This window comes from Saccostrea echinata, unplaced genomic scaffold (genome assembly GCF_033153115.1).
Source record: "Saccostrea echinata isolate AGI-Se365-2 ecotype Australia unplaced genomic scaffold, CSIRO_AGI_Sech_v1 ptg000030l, whole genome shotgun sequence".
Taxonomy (NCBI): domain Eukaryota; kingdom Metazoa; phylum Mollusca; class Bivalvia; order Ostreida; family Ostreidae; genus Saccostrea; species Saccostrea echinata.
Genome location: NW_026889779.1, coordinates 9873035 through 9892795, shown reverse-complemented (window position 1 = coordinate 9892795; position 19761 = coordinate 9873035). Strand labels below are relative to the sequence as shown.

Here is a 19761-nt window from a genome sequence, read left to right as displayed (position 1 = left end):
ATTTTATGCCATTTCAATTTCGGTCAAATATCTAAAAAAGTAGGGACTAGCAATCAAAGTATTGATAAAGATACTGAGTATCGAAAACTGTTGTTTTCTTGTAAGATAAATTTCCTTCAATCTTTAAGTATTGGAGATGGTTATAAATTACAACAAAAATCGAAGATTTGACAAACGTTCAACTAATGGTATAAAGAGAGTAAAATATTTCTTTTGAAACTATTCAACTTTCAAATAAGAGTTTCTTTTTACAGAAAAATACCTGGAGTGCGGAAACGTCGATCAGTTTTCAAAGATGCTCAAGTAGAGTATATTACCTTCAGCTGTGTGGGTTCGCTTGTTTTGCTCTAAATTATCAAAAATCACAGATTTTGCCAGATATTTTAAATAAATATTTTATTTTATTATTCAAATTATCACTTTTCTCATCTATATTTTTCTAAATATGTACTCTAAACAATCTTCATTCTATAGGGCTTTTAGGATATAAAGGCTTCAAAAACTCTATTCAGAGGAAGGTTTAAATAACTAATTACGAGGTCCAAAAATAATGTAATAACTGCATGCTATTAAATCTTCAATGATCGAATGTTGTCAACAAACTTTTATATACTAATACCTCTCAGAATTTCGTTCAGACATATGCTGTACTTTTTAAAACATTAAAATAAACACAACTTTGGGTCTTGTCTATCTCCGCGTGGCAAGAATGTACCGACGTTCGTTATGACGTCGCGGTTTTTCTTTGGCACTCATTTTCAGTTCATCCGGAACTTAGATCTACGCAGAAAGGAATGATTTCAGAAAAAATATTTGGACAAAGTCAAATAATTTTAATACAACAACGCAAAACAAGACGCTTTATAGCAAAATATCAGTCCACATTATTTTTAAAAAAGCACGTGAGAGATTTCATAAGACATGCAGATGAATTGAAAATAAGTGCCAAAAAGTAACGTCATGGCGTCGATAACATTCTTGCCTTGCTGCGATAGACAAAGCCTAACGTTGTGTTTATCTTAATTAATATTTTGAAAAGTATTTTATATAACTTGATGAAATTTTGAGGCAAAAATTAAAATAGATAGGCGAATTAGTATGTAAAGATTGTTGATAGCATTCGATTATTAAAGATCATATAGCAGTTGTGACAAATTACTTTTGGATCTACTATGTAACGTCAAATGTGTGAAGTGGAATAGCATGTACATGTAATCTACATGTGTGTGTGTGAGGGTGTGTGTGTGTGTAAATTTACACTTAATTGATGACAAAGCTACAATGTGCGCTACTTCATTTTATTTGCTGAAATCCGTACTATTATTTAATGCGTTGAAGTACAATGCAACGATTTTCTGCGATTCATGCAATTTGTTAGATTAAAACAATGTGTCCTCTATATCAAACTTAGATTTTTTTCATTTTATATGGTTTGTGTATGAAAATAAGTCATATAGTCATTGACAATTGAAAACTGTTAGAGAAAGAAAACTGTATTGAATCAAATAAACATGTGTACAAATGTTCATATATCTTGTAGTCCCTTGTTGTTCGGGTATTTGGAAGAACGGCATTACTTTTTGCCAGAATTCCCTTCTCTAAGATAAAGTACATGAATTGTATCAGTGGTTATTCAAATGATGTTTGATAAACCAACATGGAATCAAATATTGGGATTGATGACCAAAATCAGACAAATATAAATAATTCTTTTTTGTGTGATTGAGGAAATATTGCATCGATACTCCCATCGATTGGCGTTGCGCATCACCTTGTAAAAGAGTGACACTCCAAATCGATGACCATGTACAAAACGCAACACGTGTCGCCCTCGTCATCTTGAGAGAACTTGGAGCCAACAGATGTTCACGTGGCGAATAACTCCTTATAGACCTAAAGGATAAAGATGGCCCGTGTTTTTATCTTCTTCGTTTTGTTTCTCTCGTTTGGAGCATCTCAGGATCTTACTACGGTTATGAATTTTGAGAAGTTTTTCCGGATGGAAGAGGAACTCCTAACTCTCTCGGACTTGATTGTTAAGCAGGAGTTAAGGAGTCATGATGAAGACGTACATCAGTTAGCCAACATAACCGGGTCAGTATCGATCAAAGCTTTGTATGATTTCAGCTGGGGAACCTTTAAAGCACAGCAAGTCCGTACAGCATTTTTATGAAAAAAAATAGTTTTCATCTGAACACACACGTGCATATATATTGAAATTTTCTTTGTAGGGTGCTTGAAAACGTTAAAGCCATTCATAAAAACGTCGGCAGGAATGTAGTAGGGTACATCAGTCACCCGATCAACCAATTTCATTTAACCAGACGACTTTACCATAACTGGCGGGAAATTCTACAACATATATTACACAGTGATACATGTGTAAAGGGTAAAGTTTGAATATAGATCTATGAATATATAGACAGATGGAAATGGGGAAAAAAATCGAGCCCGACCCTGTTACATGGTGCCAAATAAGCGGGAATTTGGGTACCAAATGTGATATTTTTAAGCACAATTCTGAGAAGTCAGAGACTATATAGATAAAGTTTACATTACTCGTATGCCATTAATGCATTCAAGTTGTCAATATTTCCATAATATATCTACCTGTTGTTTGATCACTTGCATTTAAATGGAAAATTCTTTAGAAAAATTACTTAATTTTTCATTGTCTTTCAGCATTAAAAGTAAAATTACAAAACATAGAGGACAATGTCCCTAATAAAGACGTGTTCGATACCATTGCCAGTACTATTTCTGCTCTACAACGGTATAAAAGCTTCACAATAGAACAGATCATGAGTGGAGATATAGCAGAAGCTAAGCCTCTAGAAAAACTTACCTTGGCTGACGCCTTCGACATCGCGAATGCAGCCTATGAGAAGGACGATATGTATTATGCCATTGAGTGGTTAAAATACATTGTTGAGGAAGTAAAAGCAAATCGTATCTCTGATATCAACGATCAAATATCAGCATCAGCGGCATTTCACTTGTTATCCAATGCATATTTCAAGGTATTATATGTGAAAATTCCGATGATTGCTTTCTTTAAGGTTTCATTATAAAATATTCCAATGAAATCTTTGTTTTGTTATTTAGGCTGGTTTTATCAAAGAAGCACAAACGACATTATCAGACTTGCTTCGTCTTGGTATGACCTTGTTTCTTGTGTCGATCTTTTAGTGCTATAAAATTGTTTTGTAGGACTTGACGGAAATACTATATAATGTAAATATCGTACGCATGATTACGAAGAATAAACTTATTTCTTTGTTTTGCAAACTGTTAATCATAGATCCAAGCAACACTGCTGCCAAAAGAAACCTGGAATACTTACAGACTAGCAAAGTCTCAAGTAATCCCGCTCAGTTAAAGCCAAAAACTCCATCAAAGAAGAGCAGGAGATTATACGAGGAACTCTGTAGATCAGAAGAAAAAATGGTATTATTCCAAAATCATGAACAACACTTTTGTATTACTTCAGTTATATATTATGTGCAAACCAGCTATACAAGCCCGTCTCATTTTGTTTAACTTATCTACATTTTCAAGAGCATCATAGATCTTTTTTGTATTCTTTTAGATAATTTCAAAATCATCGAGATTAAATTGCTTGTACTTTCCTTTGAGAAGCCCTGTTCCTTACATGAAATCTGATGTCAAAGCGGAAGTAGTGAACAGGCATCCCCTAATTGTTGTTCTTTATGATATGGTAGATAATGGAACCGCCATGGCAATCTCTTACATGGGTTACAAAAAGGTGCGAGAGCAGGGTCGTTTTACCAGTACAAAAATACTGCTTCTTTCTTGATAAATATATTACTTCAAAACAATGTACCCCGTGTTCAAGAGAAGTTATCAATGTTTTTCCAGCTGATGGATGCCTCAACAATAAGAAGATACTCAGACGTCAGACATAAGTATGTATATACATGTACCATGATACATTGCAGAAATGTTTTCTGTATACTGGCTAACAATTTTTACGAAACTATTCTCAGTGTTTTGACTTTATTTTTTTTTAATGTGCTTGTCTTGTATTTTCTAGTGCAGCAGTTTATGACACGACTTACTGGAAATGGATTCCTAATTTACAAACAAAATTCTCAAAAATGAAATTAAGTCACTTTCCCCCTGTTTTATTTTCATATAGGGTAAGAAGAATTGTTTAATTCCAATAACCTTATATCATGGTGGCCTATTTCCTCTTTAAACTTGGCAATTTATAACCTATGTTAAAAATGTTCATTCTACATTTATCTAGACGTTTAATATTGGAACGGAAGGGGAATTAATGGATAACGAAGTAGTGGTAAGGAATTTTCTCAATATATGTAAAATATACAATTGTATTACCGATATCCATGCAATGAACTAATTTTAAAAAAAAAACATGACTAATATCAAATTTTCTTTTTTGCAGCAAAAAGACCAAGTTGTGGGAGTTTTCATTTCATTTGTAAGTCTCTTTTTTATCTGTATATATATTTTTGTATCTTAAAATATTTTAAATTACTTTATGCCCCCGTATTCGAAGATTCGGGGGCATATATCTTTTGCCTTGTCCATCTGTCTGTTTGTCCGCAAAAACTTTAACCTTACTCATAACTTTTGATTGGTTAGAGCTATGGCATGTGTATTCCTTGTGACAAGACCTTCAAATTTGACCTGTAGTTTTACCCACTTTTGCTAAATTTTATCAGACTTTAACCTTGGCCATAACTTTTGAACAGATGGAGCTAGGGCTTTCATACTTCACATGTGTATTTCTTGTGACAAGACCTTCCTATGGATGCCAACAACTTTGACCCTTGTTCTTGGAGTTTGACCTACTTTTGAAAAACTTTAAACTTGGCCATAACTTTTGAACAGTTCGTGCTAGGGCTTTCATAATTTACATGTGTATTCCTTAATTGTGACAAGACCTTGAGTTCCTTTGGATACCAACAATTATGACCCTTTGACCTTGACCTTGGAGTTTGACCTACTTTTGAAAAACTTGACTCTTGTTCATTACTTTTGAACAATTGGTGCTAGGGCTTTCATACTTCACATGTGTATTTCTTGCGACAAGACCTTTCTTTGGATACCAAAAATTTTGGCCCATTGACATTGGAGTTAACCTATTTAAAAAAAAAACTTTAACTATTACATTGGCCATAATATTTGAATGTTTGGTTCTAGGGCTTTCATATTTCAGGAACATGTGTATCACTTGTGACAAGACCTTCCCTTGGGTACCATTTGCCCTTGACCTTGATGTTCTACTTACTTTTGAACAAGAGGCCCATGGGCCACAACGCTCACCTGAGTAACTTTGGCCCTGCTGTTTTTCACCTGATTTCCTACGTTGTTATACCTTTTGTGGCCCCGCCCTACCCCCCGTGGTCATGATATGAACAATTTAGAATCTACACTACCCCAGGATGATTCTGCATAAGTTTCAGCTTTTCTGGCCCAGTGGTCTTTGAGAAGAAGATTTTTAAAGATTTTTACTACATATTTCAATGTAAAAAATTGGATTCCCTATTGTGGCCCCGCCCTACCCCCAGGGGTCATGATTTGAACAATTTAGAATCTACACTACCCCAGGATGCTTCCACATAAGTTTCAGCTTTTCTGACCCAGTGGTTCTTGAGAAGAAGATTTTTGAAGATATTTTCTACATATTTCAATGTAAAACTTGGATTCCCTATTGTGGCCCCGCCCTACCCCAGGGGGTCATGATTTGAACAATTTAGAATCTACACTACCCCAGGATGCTTCCACGTAAGTTTCAGCTTTTCTGGCCCAGTGGTTCTAGAGAAGAAGATTTTAAAAGATTTTTACTACATATTTCAATGTAAAACTTGGATTCCCTATTGTGGCCCCGCCCTACCCCCGGGGGTCATGATTTGAACAATTTAGAATCTACACTACCCCAGAATGCTTCCACATAAGTTTCAGCTTTTCTGGCCCAGTGGTTCTTGAGAAGAAGATTTTTTAATGACCCCACCCAATTTTTGTCTTTTCTTGATTATCTCCCCTTTGAAGGGTGCTTGGCCCTTCATTTTAACAATTTAAACTCCCCTTCACCCAAGGATGTTTTGTACCAGGTTTGGTTAAAATTGGCCCAGTGGTTCTTGAGAAGTTGAAAATGTGAAAAGTTTACAGAGGGAGGGACAGACAGACAGACGGACGACGGACAACGGGTGATCAGAATAGCTCACTTGAGCTTTCAGCTCAGGTGAGCTAAAAACTTTAACCTTTGCCATAACTTTTCAATGGTTGGTGCCATAGCTTTCATTTTTCACAGGTATATTCCTCAAGAAGTGACCTTTCTTTTGGTACCAACATTTTTGATCTTTTGATCTGGAGCTTGACTTAATTTGAGAAGCTTTAACCTTTGCTTTAAGCTGTCATACAGGGCAGGGGCTGAGGGGCATCAGTGTTTCACAAACACAGCTTGTTTTTAAATACAAATATACCTACACAAATGACCAACAGTCTCTGAGTTTCAATCTTCCATGTTGTTCCCGTAGCTTACAGATTCTACAGTTGGGGGAGAGCTCGTGTTTCCCATGTCCAAAATTAAGATACCAGTTACAAAGGTAGGTTCAAATCATTTATCTAAATCTATAAAAATCTATAAAATTCTGTCATTTATAATTGCAATACCTTTCAAGGGTAGAGAGGATTTTGGCAAAGAATGACAGAAAGGTACTAGTACACTAAAAATATATATTATACATTTTTTAAGAACAGTCATTCCTTGCAACCCTTTTATCAAAAATCTATCATTTTCAGGGCAATGTTGTATTTGCTGAATACAAAGCACGGATGGGGATATGTCCTGTTTACTACGGATCCCAGTGGTGTAAGATATCGGTCTATATGTTGTGTTCAGAAGTTTCACAAAAATATCCATGACTATTTCAGTTATTTTTCATAATTAAGATTCACTTGACAGCTTCACCTTTTTACTGTCTCAAAAAGTCATTTTCTAGGCTTCATTTAATGTCAAGCATAATGGTTGAAATTTTGTCTATTCTATGCATTTCTTGTATATTACAGATGGTAGTCAAACTCTGTATGAGAGGATTCCAACAGAAATATGTCCCTTGAAGCAGAGAGTCCCCCAATTTTACTGAGATATCAAACTGTGCCAAAGTGTGACAGAGAACAAGGATGAAATACTTATAAATTTATTAACAAATTGCGTAGACTGTGCACATGCAATATTTTGAATACATGTACATGTAAACAGGTTTTAAAACATATATCAAATGTATATATACTAAGTACACAGAAAAAATTAACAAAAATCTATGTAGAAAATGCACCTTCAAAATGCGTCCAATATATAGCATTAATATCTACTTAAGCAATACATATTGTATTTAAAATCTTTTGGTTGGAAAACTTTATAATCATTAATTTTTTGACCTGTGATCAGAATTGCGTAATCTTATAACCATCTGTTTAGTACATTTGTAATAAATGTCTGATATTTTGGATAGTTCATTCATTGTTTTATTCTCACTAAGTCTTCTCTTGTCTCATGATTTCTGCGCCTCCTCTTCTTTGCCTTTATCTGGAATTACATACACATTTGTTATAGTACCAATATAACATTCAAATGCTGGCTAAAAAATAATAAAATTTGAAGTCAACTGCATATAGAATGAAATTGTAGTTGAATATTTTTAAATATATTTATCCAACCAGAAAAACTGTTATGTAAATTATTTAATATAATTTGTTACAAATTAGTGCTGAAAAAGAAGTATAGGGCAGTCAATAAGCATAGAATACCCGTAAACTGTAAGCAAAATCTGTATACATTTCACAGAAATGAGTTGTATATATTGCATATTGGTTTATGTAAGCAGTCATTGTTTAATTTTGCAAGATTTTGTAATTTAAAATTTTTTTAGGGAGTAGTATTCATCATATAATATGATATACATGTAATATAATTGTTTATTAGGATTTATTATGAAAATGAATTATGTGAAATTATGCGGATATGTTTATTTCCCGACATGCAGTTATATACATGCATATATAAATAACGAATAAAGCTAACTCTTGATTTCAAATGGGTGGGAATATCCTAATCCTGAAAAAAGAAAATTAGAACAGTCACGCTACCGTGAAAAAAATATAAAAATTACAACCGTTTAAAATGAGCTCTTAAATCATCTCACATAATTTTTCATAAACATAATACATAGAGAATAATACTTTAACATTGTGTTACGAACGTAAACAATAAAAGAAGAGAAAAGTCATGCAAGTCTGTGTGGGTTATTATATTATACAGTAAGTAACATGCTTTGGTATACACTATACATGTACATGCTTCCTGTGTTCCATATCCTGAAAGTCTGGAAACATAAGAGTTTAGGGAACCTTTATACAAGAATATGTTTCAGAGGATGGTGTAGAACAAGAGGAAACTCCGTGTATGTTATATTCATATTTTAAAAATGTTTCTTTCTGGTTATATTTGAAATTGATAGAGGGAATAGAAAATAAACACATCATTTTTTTTTTTTTTTAGCTTTTTGTAACATCCCTGCTGGTATAGGAAATAACATTTATACAACTGTACAAGCAAGACATGGCGCTCATAAAATAAAACGTGGTGGTAAAGCTTATTCTTTAGCACATGCTTAAGAGGGATTCCGGTATAATTTTATTGAAACATGAAGTATGGGATAAACAACTTAAAGGGTTCATGAGACACATGCATGAGATCAGGGAGGAGAAGAAAGAGGGAGGGGGAGGTGCTATTTGACCTTTCTCCGAGGCTTCTGTATCGTACGGTTCAACCTCTACTTTAGAATCGTTTTCGGATGTTTCTAGTGGTACTGCGGAATCTTCCTCGCTGATCATTTGTACGTTTGTTTCTACATGTAAATTTGTAGGGAAATGTTAGTTGATAAATATATAAGACATCATGTAAGTTGCTGTTATAAAGGTTATGCAAATAAAACATACATTTACTTATGTACATTATTACAAATTAAAACAGTATAAGCTTTAAGATAAAAATAAAAGTGATACAGAGCATCATTCTGGATAAAATAAACATTATACTGAACACAGACTACAGTTTATTAAGATGTAGACAAAGACTACAAAGGTTAGAAAAGACAAGGGGTCATGCATGCATTTTCTTTTCCTCTCCTTACTTCACAAGCATTGTGTTATTTTAAGAAAGCTGCACATCAAATTAATCAACCCAAACATTCATAGCTGTTGCGACAATCACAATTTTCCATTAGATGAACCAATCACTCGTTAGACCACACATTTCTATCAACCTTTAAGATTCCCCGTTTCTTGACCACTCTTTACACTTCCGGCTGGACTCTGTGTTGTACCATTCCCATTTACTTTTTGGATTCCTTTTCTGCTCACTGGGGAGGGAGTTTTCTTGGCATGTGATACATTTCCTCTTGATCCAGCTTCATCATTACCTCCCTTTGAGCCTGCTTCAGACTCGGGAGGGTCTCTGATGCTTACTGAACGTGGGCGAGGACTAGGGGTGGGTCTGGGGCTAGACCTGGCAGCTGTCGGTAGCTTGAAATCTATAGCTAAGGAGGAATTTGAAAAGGAATTCATTTTCTGTGTAAAGTAATATATCTTTCACTCTACAAAAGAATTTTGTCTTTCATGATTTAGCACTATGTACCTTTTATCACAACATTGAAGAAAAAAATTAAGGCAAAAAAACCCCACAAGTACATGTACCACATTCAGATATGAGCACATACAACAAAAATGAACTTGTTCATGCAAAATCAAACTGCAAGTATGAACAGATATTGGCATGTCTTCACCGTACAAACATGCAGTGCCTCTTGTCTACAATATGCTTAAGAATGAAGACAACAGAGATAGAACTACTTCCTAATGTCATGCTTCTTGTATCACAACATCCCATGCCTGTGGTGCAGGGACTCACCAGAATTAGTTGTTACATTATGATCAGAGTTACTTTCCTTTCCTTCAATGTCCTCCTGGGGAGGACTCTTGTCCTTTGACTCTTCCTCTACATTATCATCTGATTTTCCTTGTTCTGGTGTTTCCTCTGTCTCCTTTTCCTCTTTAGTTTCCTTTTCCTCTTTAGTTTCCTTTTCTGATGACTCCTCCTCCTTTTCCTCTTTGCTATCTACCTTTGATTCCTCCTCAGGCTCATCCTCTTTTCTCTCCTCCTCTTGTTTGGTCTTTTCCTTTTTTTCACTGCTGGATGAAGAGTTCTTTTTACTTTTGGTGCTGCTATTTGATGTCTTTTTTGTACTTTGAACATAAGGACTGACAGAGGATTTTTTCTTTCTTTGTTCCTCTTTAGAAGGCTTCTTTTCTATCTTTTCTGTTGGTTTGTTTTCAGTATCATCTTTTTTGTCATCACCTTCAAACAAGTCAGCCTTCGAGTTGGCTTCTGAAACTTTCCTTATCTCATCATTGTCATCATCTGTTTCCCCTCTCTTTGAGTTGTCTTCTGCTCCTTCCTTCTTGTCTACTGATGCCCTCTTTTCTTGGGTGGATTTCCTTTTTGCTAGAGGGCTTGATTTTCCTTTGAGGGAAGATTTTGAAGTCTTCTTCTGTGGTTCACCTCTGTTAGTCTGACCACTTTTTGTGGACTTCTGAGACTCCTTGCTAACTTTTCTGCTATCAGATCCTTTCTTACTCTCTTTTTGTTTACTTGTGGTAAACTTTGTTTTGGAAACAGGCTGTGGCTGTTCAGGGCTTGGTGTTTTTGTGGGCTTGTCTTGCTTGTCCTCTGTGACAGGGCTCTCCTCTGGCTTTGATTCAGTGCTCTGCTTTTTAGATAACCTTGAATTTGACCTTGACCCAGGTTTACTGTCACTGTCTGATATCCAGGAGAAAAAGTTTAAGATAGATTTTATCAAAATAAAAGTGGTACAGAACATTCACTGTGAATCTAGATTTTATTCCCTGTTATCAGCTACCTGTGATTTACTGATTGGAAGGATTAGTCTTATTAAAGTATCTAGGATACCATAGAAGAAATTTTTATGAGAAAAGAGAAAGACAACAGAGATACAACATGATGAATCACCTTGCTGGTCCTGTTCAAAGTCATCAGGGTAATCCTCGTCCCGGTTGTCTTAATAAGAACATGGGCAACAAATGTTACAAAACAGTTTATCTTACATTGTGTACAATAATTTCCCTTTACACATACACCACATATGATGGTTAATTTCTATAGGTGTCCAGATTTTATGGTTCATTCATAACTGTAAAAGGAACATATTCAAATTCCCTTAATTTAATAATCAGTAAAGCTCATTGACTGAAATTGCAAGGAATGTTTCCTTCACACAATGAAATTATTTTTGGTCCAATAAGGTATATTCTAAAAATTGTGAATACATTAATTTAACTAATGGTGACCATATGTAGAAACACATCATGTATATTTTTTGTAGGTTTTAATCTGGAAAAGGGGGAAATAAATCATGCATAAAATATTTATACACCTCTACCTAAATTTTCTGCAGTATCTATCTAGCATGCAAAATAGCATAATTATCAGTTGCAAATTTTAGTTATTCCATTAATTAAGTTTGTGCACTGAACAAACACTTGTGCCAAAGTTCATTAACTCCCTTATAACATCCCAGTATCTTTAACATTTTTAGTTGTTAAAAGTGGCCATATTATATCACTTTTACCAAAGATATGGAACTGAAGCATGATTTGTTGCCATAATTTATGATAGAAATCACGGACCATTTGTAATGGTATTGTTCAATGGAACGTTAATACATATGAAAATTTATCAAAATTGATCATGAAAAAATAAAACACATGTACAGATGTATTTCAGTTATCGAGATGAGAGGTGTCCACATACTGTTACGCTAATGACAATATACGTTTAAATATGTTGACATCTATACTTTCCTGATGTACCACTTCATGCAATGTAAACTCTGTTTTTGTAAAGTACAAAAAATATTGCACACTAAAACTCTCAGCATTTTAAGATTATCTAATAAAGATATTATTCTCTATTAAATAATTTATACTAAGTCAAATAAATGAGCTTAGTACCGGTAAATAAATACTTGTACATGTTCTTAGTGTAAATTTATGTGAGATAAACAAATTGCACATTTTCATGGTAAAACCATTATTCACAGTGCATGTATCCTGGTACTAAAAATTACTGGGAATCATAAACACACATTTTAATGAACACCCATTTATAATTTCAAAACTAACTGAATATAGTTTGAACTTAAACAAACAGAATAATCACAAAAAAGCATATGAAGACAGACCCTACTCCATTGTAAATCTTATGCCAAAGCAATGTGCTACAATAATGCCTTCCCCCATTGTAAAACTTCTACGAAATTCAAAGTTGACTTTAAAGCATATCAGTGCAAAATAACTGGTGCAAACTGAAATTCAATGTCCAAAAAAAATGCTTCTTTGATAGGAAAGAGTACTTTTGACACAAAATATTGACAGAGAAGTATAAATATATAGATATGGCCAGATATATAAGATGCAAAACAACACAGAGGTGGCTACAGAACTGCTCCCTGTATAATACCTTTGTCTTCATCGTCTTTACTATGTTTACTCCTCTTTTCATCTTGATCACTTTCATTTCCCTTATCTTTGTAATTTTAAAACAAGAAATATTTATAACAGATGTGATGGCTGATTTTATAGGTTAAGGTTTCTTGAAGGGGGCAATAACTAAGTTTTGTATTAACAACTTTCTTTCCTTTGATTTGGAATTTAATAAAATAACCAAGGAATTTTTAAGTAAAATCAATTGGATGGTAATTTTTTTTTCCCATTTGCATTACAAATTCAACTCACAGGTTTGCCTGCAGAATTTTGGTTTGAATGAGTGAAAAATGAATTGGTGAAATTAAACTGAATTTTCTTTTAATTCAAACGTTTGAAAATCACTAGCTGTTATAATTACCTGAGGCTTGACTGGTGGCCCCTTTCCTGTCCCCGCCTGATTTTGTGGACCCTTTATCGTCCTCATCCTTCTCATCTCCCTCCTTCACTCCCTGCACTATCCTGTTATTAACCTCCTCCATGGCTTTTTTAATGGCTGCCTCTGCTGGGCCATCGTTAAGTTTTTTAGCCAGTTCTAATGATCTTTCAAATGATTCTGCTGCTGATTGTAAATCTCCTAATTTAACTGTAAGAAAGGAATTCAAAGTCTTAGTCAATTATTAATTCTTTGTGATACATTATACATAACATCGTCGGAAACCCATGGCCAATCTCACATACGCTTATCAATAAGCGTATGCGAGATTGGCCATGGGTTTCCGACGATGGATACATATAAATGTAGTGAAAATCTTTTTTCCAATTTAAGGTTATTCAATAAACCTATAGAATAAAATGAATTACAATTTCTAAAGAAATTTCTGTGAAAAGGAGCTTACTATGAATGTACATTGTAACACCATAATAAAAATTTAATTCAAATTTTGAAATGTTGAATTAGGTTCACGACTTCAGAAACATGAACTTTCTTATACCAAAGTCAATCCTTAAATGAATACACACCCTTTATCATGAGACATTTTCAAAAGTGAAGACATCATTCATTAACTGACAAACATGTAACTTTGTATATGAGTACAAACCCTCTGACTGAGCTACTAAGACACTAGCATGAAGCTGCCACCCATCATCCTCTGCTTCTTTTGCTGCCTGTATCGCTTTCTCTCCAAAATCTCGGGAGTCCTGACATTTTTGTAATTCTAAGTAACACCGACCAATTTCATGGTACAACCAGGTGCTCTCCAGTGGAGATTTACTCATAGGTAATTTTTCCTGCCATCTACAAATCAAAGTTTAGAGTTAACCGGTAAGTCATAAAGTAAAAGGCATTGTATGATAATGTAGATAATTGGCAATATCGTTTTTTTAAAGTAAATTAGGCAATTAGTTTCCATGCTATGTTTTTCCTACAAATAAGTATTGCAGTTGATTAATATATTAATATAGTTACAGTAAATCTGTTTCAGATTATGTTGTTTTGTATAGGTATACCATAAATACATGTTTATCAGTTGATCAGTTGGTATGAATATATATACATATGACATTACAGATCATTCATTATAATCAATGAAATATATTTAATTATTGCACATGCTTTGACAAGAGTGTACAAAAACCCTTTCCACTAAACTTTTGTTGAAGTGAATTTGGAAATCAGTCATCCCTGAATATAATAATTTAGCCAATTAATCAAGATTTTCTTGAAGTTTTATGATATAAGTACTCTGATGTAAATAGGTCAGTACTTCTCTAAAAAATATTGACAAATGCTATAAATATATTTATACTGAAATACTGATTTTAGGTCAATTTCTTTCTGGTTTTTTGTACACCCTGTTATATTACAATGTAACTGTCTTAATCACACTATTTTACCCACATTTCAAGAATACTACAATGAAAGCAAAGTGTGGAAATGATAAACTTCATAACATCTACATGTAAATGAAATTATTCAGCCATTCACCAAGATATAAGTGATTACAAAAGCAATTCCCCACACATAACTTACTTCACAAAAAGTTCAATTTTCTGCATAAAAGTTAAAACAGTGCTTCTCAAAAATGGGTAAAATTCCTGCTATGGACAAAGGAGAGAATGTTTAATTGAGATAACTTACACTTCTATGGCTTTCTCATAATTTCCTTTACGAGCATATACTCTTCCTAAGTTATCCAAAGCTCTAGAAGAGGCATCCTCCAAATCACTGCAAACAAGAATCATAGAGTTAATATCATACATGATAATATGAATACATTAAGAAATAAAGAAATTAAAATTCCTGTTTAACAAGAAATCAAAAATCAATTTAACATCCGTGGTTTGACAATATATGTAGATTCTCTTACTTTTCTTTGGCGAGTCTGAGATCTTCTTCGTGATGTTTAAGAGATTCATTGTATTTTCCTAGCTCCAGGTAAGCATTTCCAATCTGACTGTGGATATTTGCTAAGATTTCTGCCTTGTTCTGCAGTTGATCTTCACTCATGTTTTCCACTGTCTTCAGAGTTTTCTTGGCTTTCTGTAAACTTTCCTCATATCTTTCCTTTGATTGATCTAACAGAAATATTCGAGTAAATTGATAGTATCAGAGTATAATGTATATAGCAGTGTCTTTGATTAAAAAGCAATTGACACTTAAAAATACCCGTGCTTTTTCTATTACCAAGGCATTTAATTCCATATTTTTAAAAAAATTAATAAAACAGTATTGTCTGTCACTAGGCAACTTTTTTCAATGAATCTTTTCTGAAAATATGCCGTATGTTTTTCAAAGACAGGTAAATTCTATTACAGTTTTTGGGAATGCAACTTAATGCAACCCACCATCATCAATATCCTCCAGACACCTGAGAAGATAGCTGGTGGGGTCTTGGTTTCGTGCCTTGGCACTCTTTCTCTGCTTATCCTTGTCACGATTACGAGCATACATTGGTTTCTGTTGCCGCCAGAAGTCAGCTCTGGCATTTAAATAGTCCAATCCATCATATATCTTTTCCCTTATGCCTTTGTTTGTGGGATTGCTGTCATTTGTTAAACCTTGCAAATTAAAAACAACTTATGTAAGAAAAAAAAAAAGAGAGACTATTTTACTCAGTATAAGGCCTGTAAAGTACACTAGCTATATACTCATGCAAGAAATAGCATGAAATAAATGCATGAAAAATATGGAGGAGAAAATGACACATAATTTAAACATATTTATCTTCAATGGTATTTTCTATCATCCTTAAAATTTAAACTGATCGTTACTTCCTCTGATACATACTGTCCTCATTGAGTAGTTTTTCCAGGAAGTCCTTGTCTCCGTACAGTTCTCCCAGCAACTGTTTGATGGTTTTCTGGTCCCCACCACCCTGGGGCTTTTGTCTCTCTTTGGCTGCCTCTTTTTTGGCCCCAGGCTTTCCATAGGTACCACCAGTTTTCTTTGATTTGGCCTGAAATATCATACAACTATGATTAAGCTAGGAACAAAAAATCTGTCATGGAAACTTATAGATATACAGGGTACATACGTATATACTCGGATGCATATGTGAAAAAAGAAAATGCTGTGAAGCACCTAAGATTAACAAACAAAGTTTATACATTACTATATATAAGCATTTCTAAAAGCCTTCACCTAGCCATTATTTCAGATCATGATTTATATATCTATATATAGTTACCAATAATTCATTCATCTCAATGTTGGAACATTAAATTACCAGTTATGTTAATATTTCAACCAAATGAAATGTGCAGATATGTAAAAATAAATGTGACTGAAATTCAGAAACAATGGGTGAATTTGATTTATCTTTTCATTGGTGCTTTATGACAGTGGCTGAAAATATTGAAAAAAATAATAATAAAATGCTTTTGGAAAATTGGTGTAATCCCAAACCACCAAGGACAGAGAACTTTGAGAAACCATGGAGAACCAAAAAGGACTGTTTCTATTCTTTTGACTGAGTCTGGTGCAAGGATATAACTGGATTGAATAGAAGAAAAAATGCACAACCAAAATCCACCTAAACCTTGAATGAGAAATAAATGATACAAGTACCTTCTTGGCCTGTGAGAAAACAAGGGAAGAAAGAAATTTTAAATCACAACACACAGCAAAGAAAATGAACAAAGAATCATAAATTTATGGCTGTGATATTCAAGATGACTTTCTATGTTATAAAATTTAAAAGTGAAAAGTGTGATGAATTTAAAAAAATATGTACCACATTAAAGTTGTCTATAGTACAAAGAATCATCATGCTTCAATAAGAGAGTAAAATTCTCATTGCTTACTTTGTAAATCTGTGCTTAAAAAATTATTCACTCTCTAAGAGTTATTGGGTGATATCAAATACATGTAATAATTATGTCAATGAAAAATACTGCAACTGTAGATTGCAAAAAAGAGGCTTTTTCAATACCCCCTCCCCTAGCTTAAATACATAGTATTTACTATTGTGCATATGTATAAATATATATTATTGTTTATAAGTAAATGAAGACAACTAAATGGATTCAATGCCATTGTAGTTGTACATATGACATGTTTCTCTACAATTTTCCTATGAACATATCAATAATATATCAGTATTTAAGATAACAAAATATAGTCTACATCTACAATATATTTTCTAAAATATAGGCTTGCAGAGAATGAGAAAGCAAGATATAAACTGACAGGAAATTCTACAACACACTCTTTGATTACCTTGGCCTTTTCATCCTATACAATACAACATGCTTATAGAGATCATACAATAAGCAAACAACAGCAGATCAAACATGCTCAAGCTTGTACAGATTCTTTAGTGTGTTTGTCTGTGTATATAGAGATACATTAGTGGAACACTGCAAATCTCTTATTGATTACACATTTCTGACCTATGCAAAATGTCAATGAGAGTGAGTTTATGGATAAACGGGTAAATACTTGTTTTTCGGATGAATGACTACATGTATGACTATGATGCATTGCACTAGAAATGTAAATTTTATACATTCTGAAGGAATTAAAGCTAATTAGCATGCTATTTTCTTTTCCATGCCATTTCCACATGTCTGTCAGTATTTTGTAGTATTTACATTTTCATATATATATATATATATATATATATATATATATAGATTTTCATTCGATTTATTTTGTATCACACTGCAAAACATTCAGTTATGTTTGAATATATGTATTTCCAATGCACTGACTTTTTTCATCCATTTAATTTTGAACATTCAGATAAAATCTTATATTTTAATACTAATAGTTATAAGTCTGCATTGAAAAAACACAACCCTGTCCCATTAAAAAAAACAATTTACCACTGGAAATAACTGTTGAAAATTCAATTTCAAACAAGAAAAATATTTAAATATATATACAAAATGTTCAACTATGAAATAAGTGAGTTGGTACAGATATCTCATCAGCAAAATTTTGCATACAAGTCTAAATATCCTGAAATTAACAAATGCATTTTGCTCAATTTTTAAACATTATTTTATTTGTCTCTTCATTAGCTGAGAATATAAATCTGATTATGCACAATTCTCAGAAAATTTCTAGCACAATATAATCATGCTCACAAGAAACAACAATAAAAACAAAGTCAGATGAAAATAAACTAGAAATTTACCTCCTCCTGTTTGTAAAAATAAGTCAAGTCACCCTCTGCTGTCAGTTTGACTGAATCAGGCTCTATCAAAAAATTACATGATCATGTTTGTTATAAAATTAATAGTTTGAAATAGTCTATCTTATAATCTTAATATATATATATATATATATATATATATATATATATATATATATATATATATATATATATATATATATATATATATATATATATATATATATATATATATATATATATATATATAATATTTTACTTTGTTGCATACATTTTTTTTTGGGGGGGGTCCCATAGGAAAGGAGGGGAAAGAATTCAAAGCTAGTAACTTTTAACAATAATGTTAAATGATAAGTTGAAATACTCTAGGCTTTAATCTCATAAACATGAAATTCACAAGTTACGTGTACTTTATTATTAAAGTTGATATAAAACACTGGACACTCTAGCTAGTAATACACATTCTTACGCCCAATGCTGTTGTTGATGGCTTCCTGTGCTTTCTGGATTCCAAGCCTAAATTCTTGAAGTTCTGGTCGTAACTTGTGACCTCTATGGAAGAACACTAATGCTGTTTCAAAATCCCCTAACTGATACATAGCCTCAGCTTTTTGATACAGGCCCTGCAAATAAGTTCAACAAAAGCTATCAAAAAGCTGAATTGTTGCACTTATCATGTAGCAGAAAGCCCATCATAGTACTTTTTAGATAATACATTTCATTGTAATCAGCTTACTGGAATATATTCTTTATCTTGTCGTAGTGCTTCCTCAGCATCCATGAGAGCGTTTTCTGCATTGCCTAGTTGTAACCAACATTTTGATCGTGTGACAAAACATTTCTTGTCCTCTGGGTTCATCTCAATGGCCTTTGAAAAAATAATAAAAAAATTATTCAATAATTTCTCAAAGCAAGAACAAAGTCTAGATTCATTCATATAAGGTACAGCAAAGTTTTTCTACATTCTGTTTGCCAGTGAATGTGATTATTATACCTAATTTTCAGACCATGTAGTCACATTAAAGCATATGTATGACAACATACATGTATGAAAACTGCTTAGTAAGTTCATAAGTAGCATACAGGGCTATTGTACCAAAAATGTGGGTCAATTCCTAACAGAGTCATTTCATCATCCCTGTTGCATGATCACAAATGAAGTATATTTGCCAAAGCGCATGATCAGGTGATGGATTAGGAGAAACAAAAATATTTTAATAACTTTCACTAATATTATAATCCACTTAAATAAGTTAAAGCTTTTAAATAAAAACGACCAGTAAGCAGATATAAAAGAAAACAATTTGAATACAAGAACTTTATACCCTAGTGAAGCTGTCGATTGCTTTTTGCCAGAGCTTGACGTGAACAAAGTGTTCTCCTTCATCACGAAGTGTTTCGAATGTCCCAACCATTTCCTGGTTTTCAGAACCATTGTCACTTCCCCCTCTTCGCGGCATAATTAATTAATCTGTGATAATCTGGATTACTATTCAATAAACCGATTAATAAGTTAATTCCTGCCGTTACCAAGTGTTGTTTACAACGGGTACCTGCTTTGTCGGAA

The 19761-nt window shown here is 33.2% G+C and overlaps 2 protein-coding genes across 12 annotated transcripts; one reads left to right on the top strand and one right to left on the bottom strand.

Moving 5' to 3' along the window:
- The first annotated feature begins 1725 nt into the window (after positions 1-1725).
- On the top strand, positions 1726-7456 carry LOC133197250 (prolyl 4-hydroxylase subunit alpha-2-like). The gene is made up of 13 exons (XM_061333196.1): positions 1726-2094; positions 2232-2389; positions 2683-3020; positions 3106-3157; positions 3302-3447; positions 3590-3766; positions 3880-3926; positions 4055-4160; positions 4271-4318; positions 4430-4465; positions 6528-6596; positions 6793-6862; positions 7060-7456. The coding sequence occupies exons 1-13, from the start codon at positions 1907-1909 to the stop codon at positions 7134-7136; spliced, it is 1512 nt and encodes a 503-aa protein (XP_061189180.1). The 5' UTR covers positions 1726-1906; the 3' UTR covers positions 7137-7456.
- LOC133197248 (outer dynein arm-docking complex subunit 4-like) lies at positions 7304-19752 on the bottom strand. Of its 11 annotated transcripts, XM_061333187.1 has the most exons (16): positions 19520-19752; positions 18931-19062; positions 18664-18817; positions 18198-18259; positions 17276-17290; positions 15845-16013; positions 15403-15615; positions 14925-15132; positions 14696-14782; positions 13656-13852; positions 12974-13198; positions 12590-12655; positions 11081-11128; positions 8790-8900; positions 8075-8107; positions 7306-7579 (listed from the first exon to the last, which is right to left on the bottom strand). In XM_061333187.1, the coding sequence occupies exons 1-16, from the start codon at positions 19652-19654 to the stop codon at positions 7545-7547; spliced, it is 1890 nt and encodes a 629-aa protein (XP_061189171.1). In that variant the 5' UTR covers positions 19655-19752; the 3' UTR covers positions 7306-7544. The 11 variants fall into 11 exon arrangements, with proteins under 11 accessions (XP_061189169.1, XP_061189170.1, XP_061189171.1 ...); XM_061333185.1 differs by lacking the exons at positions 8075-8107; positions 8790-8900 and adding an exon at positions 9962-10870 and having other exon boundaries at positions 7304-7579; XM_061333188.1 differs by lacking the exon at positions 8075-8107.
- Positions 19753-19761: the final 9 nt, after the last annotated feature.

What these genes read in the sequence shown, in the direction of transcription:
- LOC133197250 (XM_061333196.1), top strand. Translation starts at nt 1,907, where the DNA reads ATGGCCCGTGTTTTTATCTTCTTCGTTTTGTTTCTCTCGTTTGGAGCA. An exon ending in ATCAGACTTGCTTCGTCTTG is followed by an intron (nt 3,158 to 3,301) that starts GTATGACCTTGT and finishes TGTTAATCATAG; the next exon opens with ATCCAAGCAACACTGCTGCC. An exon ending in TTAAGATACCAGTTACAAAG is followed by an intron (nt 6,597 to 6,792) that starts GTAGGTTCAAAT and finishes TATCATTTTCAG; the next exon opens with GGCAATGTTGTATTTGCTGA.
- LOC133197248 (XM_061333185.1), bottom strand. Translation starts at nt 19,654, where the DNA reads ATGCCGCGAAGAGGGGGAAGTGACAATGGTTCTGAAAACCAGGAAATG. An exon ending in TCTGGAGGATATTGATGATG is followed by an intron (nt 15,133 to 15,402) that starts GTGGGTTGCATT and finishes TATTTCTGTTAG; the next exon opens with ATCAATCAAAGGAAAGATAT. An exon ending in TAATGTAACAACTAATTCTG is followed by an intron (nt 7,580 to 9,961) that starts GTGAGTCCCTGC and finishes ATGTAATTCCAG; the next exon opens with ATAAAGGCAAAGAAGAGGAG.